The sequence below is a fragment of the Peromyscus leucopus genome, unplaced genomic scaffold (genome assembly GCF_004664715.2).
Source record: "Peromyscus leucopus breed LL Stock unplaced genomic scaffold, UCI_PerLeu_2.1 scaffold_1380, whole genome shotgun sequence".
NCBI lineage: Eukaryota > Metazoa > Chordata > Mammalia > Rodentia > Cricetidae > Peromyscus > Peromyscus leucopus.
In genome coordinates this window covers 13,590-21,025 of record NW_023504535.1, presented here as the reverse complement: position 1 = coordinate 21,025, position 7,436 = coordinate 13,590, and the positions used below count along the sequence as shown (strand labels likewise).

At 41.2% G+C, this 7,436-nt stretch overlaps 1 gene segment (V, D, J or C); it reads left to right on the top strand.

Moving 5' to 3' along the window:
• The first annotated feature begins 206 nt into the window (after positions 1-206).
• Positions 207-678, top strand: LOC114688479. The segment is given in 2 exon segments: positions 207-292; positions 375-678. Coding segments are annotated over 2 exon segments (231 nt in total).
• Positions 679-7,436: the final 6,758 nt, after the last annotated feature.

The window sequence follows — 7,436 nt, the reverse complement described above, 5'->3', positions numbered from 1 at the left end:
GGATCAAGCAAGAAACACATTTCCTCAGATAGATTTAAGGCTCAGACCTCACCACCTTGCTGCCTGACACAGAAATCCTCTTCCTGTTTTGTCCCAAAGAGAATTAGGTCTTGATCTAATAAAAGCCCTCCCTCATGAATATGTAAATTGCAGAGTTTGTGGTTGTAAATACAGGGATGTCCACTCACCCAACAGCAGCACGTTATTACCCTCTTGTCCTAGTACCTGAGCTCACAGATTCTCAGGATGGCTTGGAGCTGGATCATGCTCTACCTGGTGGCAGCAGGAATAGGTAAGTGGACCTTTAGTTTTAGGCATGAGGTTGAGAAAGAGTGTGAAGTGACAGTGGCATCCAATCTGTTTCCCCTCCACAGGTGTCCACTCTCAGGCTCAGCTGCAGCAGTCTGGATCTGAACTGAGGCTTCCTGGATCTTTAGTAAAGGTGACCTGCAAGGATTTTGACTCAGATAACTTCCCCATTTCCTATATGAATTGGGTGAGGCAGAAGCCTGGACATGGGTTTGAATGGATTGGAAACATACTCCCAAACATTGGTTAAACAAACTATGGACAGAAGTTTGAGGACAGAGCCACACTGGATGCAGACACAATGTCCAACACAGCCTACATGGAGCTCAGAAGCCTGACCTCTGAGGACTCTGCCGTCTATTACTGTGCAAGAGACACAGTGTCACAGCACATATCTGGAGTGTGTCAAAAAAGCCGAAGAAAGAGGAACTGCCTTGGGGCTAAGATTACACAGAAGAAGAACCTGAAGACTTACTCAGATTGTGGTTAAGTGTTGAGGAAAGGAAAACCAGGACTATGAATGAATTCTCTTGGCATAAGAAATTTCCTAATCACCCTCCATGTAAGAATCAGAGAGAAGGAGCTCCCATCCTGCCCCCGACTTCCCTTCTGGACCAGAGGTAGGACCCGGACCCCATCCCTGGGCACCAGCCACTCCGGGAAGACCTGCCCAACTTGGCCCCAGGTTCTGGCCACCGGGCGGGTTCCCTTCTAGCCCCACCAGGAGGGATCCCCTTTTCCAAGCCCCCCCCCCGGCAGCCCCTGAAATCTCTGAGCCCTGTCCCCATGCCCATCTGCCCGATACCCCAGCCACTTCCTGAGACTCAGAGACCGGCCCCCAGCTCCCATCCTGCACCCGACTTCCCTTCTGGACCAGAGTTGGACAAGAGAACTCCCTTTTGGACAAGAGAGAGAGACTTCATGAATCTGTCAGCTATTTCTGAAACAAGTACACTGATAAGACCAAGAAGGAACCACAAGGAGATGGGCAGACGTCAAGGCAGAAGTACATACAACAAAATGAAGAGCAATATAGCATCACCAGAACCTAGCCTGCCTCCAACATCTAGACCTGAACACCAAAAATTGGAAGAAGCAGAAGAAAGTATAGCCTTATGAGTAACTTCATGAAGAAGGTAGAGGCTTGTGTAGAGGAAAAGACGAGAAAATTGGAAGAATGCTGTAAACAACTAGAGGAAAGGGCAAACAAATTAGAAGAAAACAATAAAGCCCTCCAAGAAAACAATAAAGTCCTGGAAGAAAACAATAAAGCACTGAAAGAAAATCATGAAAAAGCAATGAAACAAACAAAGGAAACAGTCCAAGAACTGAAAAGGGAAACTGAAAAAATAAAGAAGATTCAAACAGAGGGAATGCTGGAAATGGAAAACCTGAGTAAAAGATCAGAAACTTCAGATGCAAGTATATCCAACAGAATGCAAGAGATGGAAGAGAGGATCTCTGGCATTGAAGATACAGTAGAAGAAATAGATTCATCAGTCGAAGGAAACACTAAAGTCAACAAAATCATGAACCAAAATGTCCAAGAAATTTGGGACATCATGAGAAGACCAAACCTACGAATTATAGGGATAGAAGAAGGTGAAGAATACCAACTCAAAGGCACAGAAAATATATTCAAGAAAATTATAGAAGAAAACTTTCCCAACTTAAAGAAGGAAATGCCTATGAAGATACAAAAGCCTATAGAACACCAAACAGACTAGACCCCCAAAAAAAGTCCCCTCAACACATAATAATTAAACAACTAAATGTACAGAATAAAGAAAGAATATTAAGAGCAGCCAAGAAAAAAGGCCAAGTGACCTATAAAGGTAAACCCATCAGAATAACACCCGATTTCTCAATGGAGACTTTGAAACCAGAATGACCTGGACAGATGTAATGCAGACACTAAGAGACCATGGATGTCAGCCCAGACTAATATACCCAGCAAAACTTTCAATCATTATAGATGGAAGGAACAAGACATTCGAAGACAAAGCCAGATTTAAACAATACCTATCCACAAACCCAGCCCTACAGAAAGCACTAGAAGGAAAATTCCATCCGAGGGAAGTCAGATACACACTCGAAAACACAGGCAATAGATAAAGCCACAACAGTAAACCCCAAAGAAGAGAAGTACATACACACTACCACCAAAAATAACAGGGATGAAGAATCACTGGTCATTAATATCCCTTAATATCAATGGACTTAATTCACCTATAAAAAGACATAGACTTACAGAATGGATATGAAAGCAGGACCCATCTTTCTGCTGCATACAAGAAACACATCTCAAATTCAAAGACAGACACTACCTAAGAATAAAAGGCTGGGAAAAGACTTTCCAATCAAATGGTCTTAATAAACAAGCAGGGGTCGCAATCCTGATATCCAAAAAAATAGACTTCAAACTAAAATCAATCAAAAGAGATCAAGAAGGACATTACATACTCATCACAGGAAAGATCCACCAAGATGAAGTTTCAATTCTGAACATTTATGCTCCAAACACAAGGGCACCCACATATGTAAAAGAAACATCACTAAAGCTTAAACCACATATAAAACCCCACACATTAATAGTGGGAGATCTCAACACCCCACTTTCACCACTGGACAGATCTCCCAAATCGAAACTTAACAGAGAAATAAAGGACTTAACTGATGTCATGACCCAATTGGACCTAATAGATATCTACAGAACATTCCATCCTAACAAGAAAGAATATACCTTCTTTTCAGCACCCCATGGAACTTTCTCTAAAATCGACCACATACTTGGCCACAAACCAAATCTCAACAGATACAAAACAATTAGAATAACCTCCTGTGTTCTATCAGACCACCATGGTTTAAAGTTAGATTTCAACAACAACAAAAACTACAGAAAACCTACAATCTCATGGAAACTGAATAATGCTCAACTGAATCACCAATGGGTTAAGGAAGAAATAAAGAAAGAAATTAAAGACTTCCTAGAGATCAATGAAAATGAAGACACCACATACCCAAACTTATGGGACACTATGGAAGCAGTGTTAAGAGGGAAATTCATAGCACTAAATGCCCACATAAAGAAGTTGGAGAAATCCCACACTAGTGACTTAACAGCACACCTGAAAGCTCTAGAACAAGAAGAAGCAAAGTCTCCCAGGAAGAATAGACGCCAGGAAATTATCAAAGTGAGAGGTGAAATTAATAAATTAGAAACTAAGAGAATAATACAAAAAATTAATGAAACAAAGAGTTGGTTCTTTGAGAAAATCAACAAGATAGACAAGCCCTTATCCAAACTAACCAAAAGACAGAGAGAGAATCCAAATCAACAAAATCAGAAATGAAAAGGGGGACATAACAACAGACATTGAGGAAATCCAGAGAATTATAAGGTCATATTTCAAAAACCTCTACTCCACAAAACTGGAAAACCTAAAAGAAATGGACATTTTTCTGGATAGGTACCACATACCTAAGTTAAATCAAGACCAGATAAACTATTTAAATAGTCCAATAACCCCTAAGGAAATAGAAACAGTCATTAAAAGTCTCCCAACCAAAAAAAGCCCAGGACCCGATGGTTTCAGAGAAGAATTCTACCAGATCTTCAAAGAAGAGTTAATACCAATACTCTCTAAATTGTTCCACGTAATAGAAACAGAAGGAACATTACCAAACTCCTTCTATGAGGCTACAATTACCCTGATTCCTAAACCAAACAAGGATGCAACAAAGAAAGAGAACTACAGACCGATCTCCCTCGTGAACATTGATGCAAAAATACTCAATAAAATACTGGCAAATGTAGCAGGAATTTTAAAAGTTCTTATTAATAAAATCAAACCCAAGGCGAGTTATTGGGGTCCATGCTGGTAGATCAGAGAGACAGAACAAGCCACAGCTATCTCACCTCACCGGATCCTCAGCTGGTCTTGTCTCCTCAGACTGGAGGCCTCTGAGTCCTCATCCGGAATGGGTCTCAGCTGAATTACTGCTCAAAAGCCTGAATGCTCAACCAGCCAAAATCTACTAGTTTCTGGTCCTCACGCCTTATATATCTTCCTGCTTTCTACCACCACTCCCTGGGATTAAAGGCTGGCTTTCTGGGATTAAAGGCGTGTGTCACCATGCTTGGCTATTTCCAATGTGGCCTTGAATTCACAGAGATCCAGAGGGATTTCTATCTCTGGAATGCTAGGATTAAAGGTGTGAGTGCCACCATTTTCTAACCTTTGTATCTAGTGGCTGTCTGTTCTCTGACCCCAGATAAATTTATTAGAGTACACAATATTTTGGGGAACACAATACCACCACAGGCAAACAGACTCCAAGAACACATCAGAACAATTATCCACCATGATCAAGTAGGCATCATCCCAGTGATGCAAGGGTGGTTCAACATATGAAAGTCCATCAATGAAATACACCATATAAACAAACTCAAAGAAAAAAACCACATGATCATCTCTCTAGATGCATAAAAGGCATTTGACAAAATCCAACACCCCCTTCATGATAAAAGTCTTGGAGCGATCAGGAATACAGGGAACATACCTAAACATAATAAAGGCAATATATAGCAAACCAACAGCCAACATCAAATTAAATGGAGAGAAACTCAAAGCAATTCCACTAAAATCAGGAACGAGGCAAGGCTGTCCACTCTCCCCATACTTATTCAATATAGTACTTGAAGTTCTAGCCAGAGCAATAAGACAGCATAAGGAGATTAAGGGGATACAAATTGGAAAGGAAGAAGTCAAACTTTCCCTATTTGCAGATGACATGATAGTATACTTGAGTGACCCAAAGATTCCACCCAGGAATTGATAAAGCTTATAAACACCTTCAGCAACATAGCAGGATACAAGATCAACTCAAAAAAATCAGTAGCCCTCCTATATACAATGGACAAAGAAGCTGAGAAGGCAGTTAGAGATACATCACCCTTTACAATAGCCAAAAATGACATAAAATACCTTGGGGTAACACTAACCAAGCAAGTGAAGGACCTATATGACAAGAACTTTAAGTCCCTGAAAAAAGAAATTGAAGAAGATGTCAGAAAATGGAAAGATCTCCCATGCTCTTGGATAGGTAGGGTTAACATAGTAAAAATGGCAATCTTACCAAAAGCAATTTACAGATTCAATGCAATCCCCATCAAAATACCAACTCAATTCTTCACAGACCTGGAAAGAATAATACTCAACTTCATATGGAAAAACAAAAATCCCAGGATAGCTAAAAGGAACCTGTACAATAAAACAACTTCTGGAGGCATCACAATCCCTGACTTCAAGCTCTACTATAGAGCTACAGTAATAAAAACAGCTTGGTATTGGCATAAAAACCGACATGTGGACCAATGGAATTGAATTGAAGACCCTGACATTAACCCACAGAGCTATGGACATCTAATTTTTGACAAAGAAGCCAAAAGTGTACAATGGAAAAAAGAAAGCATCTTCAACAAATGGTGCTGTCATAACTGGATATCAATGTGTAGAAGGCTGCAAATAGATCCATATCTGTCACCATGCACAAAACTTAAGTCCAAGTGGATCAAAGTCCTCAACATAAATCCAGCTACTCAGAACCTGCTAGAAGAGAAAGTAGGAAGTAGTCTTGAATGCATTGGCATAGGAGATCACTTCCTAAATATAACACCAGTAGCACAGATACTGAGACAAACAATCAATCAATGGGACCTCTTGAAACTGAGAAGCTTTTGTAGAGCAAAGAATATGGTCAACAAGGCAAAGTGACAGCCTACAGAATGGGAAAAGATCTTCACCAACCCCACATGTGACAGAGGACTGATATCCAGAATATATAAGGTTCTCAAGAAATTAGACATCAAAACGACCAACAGTCCAATTGAGAAATGGGCTTTAGAACTGAACAGAGAATTCTCAACAGAGGAAACCCAAATGGCTGAAAGACATTTAAGGAATTGCTCAACATCCCTAATCATCAGGGAAATGCAAATCAAAACAACTCTGAGATACCACCTTACGCCTGTCAGAGTGGCTAAGATCAAAAACACTGAAGACACTATATGCTGGAGAGGATGTGGAACTAGGGGAACTCTCCTCCACTGTTGGTGGGAATGCAAGCTTGTACAACCACTTTGGAAATCAATATGGTGCTTTCTTAGAAAATTGGGAATCAATCTCCCCCAAGATCCAGCTATACCACTCCTGGGCATATACCCAAGAAATGCTCAATCATACCACAAGAGCACTTGCTCAGCTATGTTCATATCAGCATTGTTTGTAATAGCCAAAACTTGAAAACAACCTAGATACCCTTCAACTGAAAAATGGAGGAATAAATTGTGGCATATATACACAATGGAATACTCATCAACAGAGAAAAACAATGACATCATACGTTTTGCAGGCAAATGAATGGATCTAGAAAAAATCATCCTGAGTGAGGTAACCCAGACTCAGAAAAACAAATATGGTATGTACTCACTCATAGGAAGATGCTAGATGAGGAACAAGGATGACTGGACTGCTCCTCACATCACCAGTGAGGCTACCTGGAAAACGGGACCCCAAAACAGACACGGAGAAATGGATGAGATCTACATGAACAGCTTGGTCATGAGTAGGAACAATGAAGGGTGACGGTTGAGGGAAAGAGAGTGGGAGATCCTAGCTCGATCAAGAAAAGAGAGGGAGAACAAGGAATAGGAGACCATGGTAAATGAAGACCCCATGAGAAGGGGAGAAAGCAGAGAGCTAGGGAGGCCCACAGAGATCCACAAAGACACCCCTGTAAAAGACTGCTGGCAATGGTCGAGAGACGGCAGGAACTGATCTACTCTGGTGATGGGATGGCCAGACACCCTGATAGTTGTGCCATAAACCCCATCCAAGGACTGAGGAATCTGGATGCAGACACCCATGGCTGGGCCCCTGGTGGAGCACTGGGAGTCTAATTAGTGAGAAAGAAGAGGGTTTTTTGTTGAAGCCAAGGTTGGATAAAGCACAGGGACAAATAACCAAATGAATGGAAGCACAGGATCTATGAACAAAGGCTGAGGGGCCCCCAACTGGATCAGGCCCCCTGAATGCGTGAGACAGTCATTTGGCTTGATCTGTTTG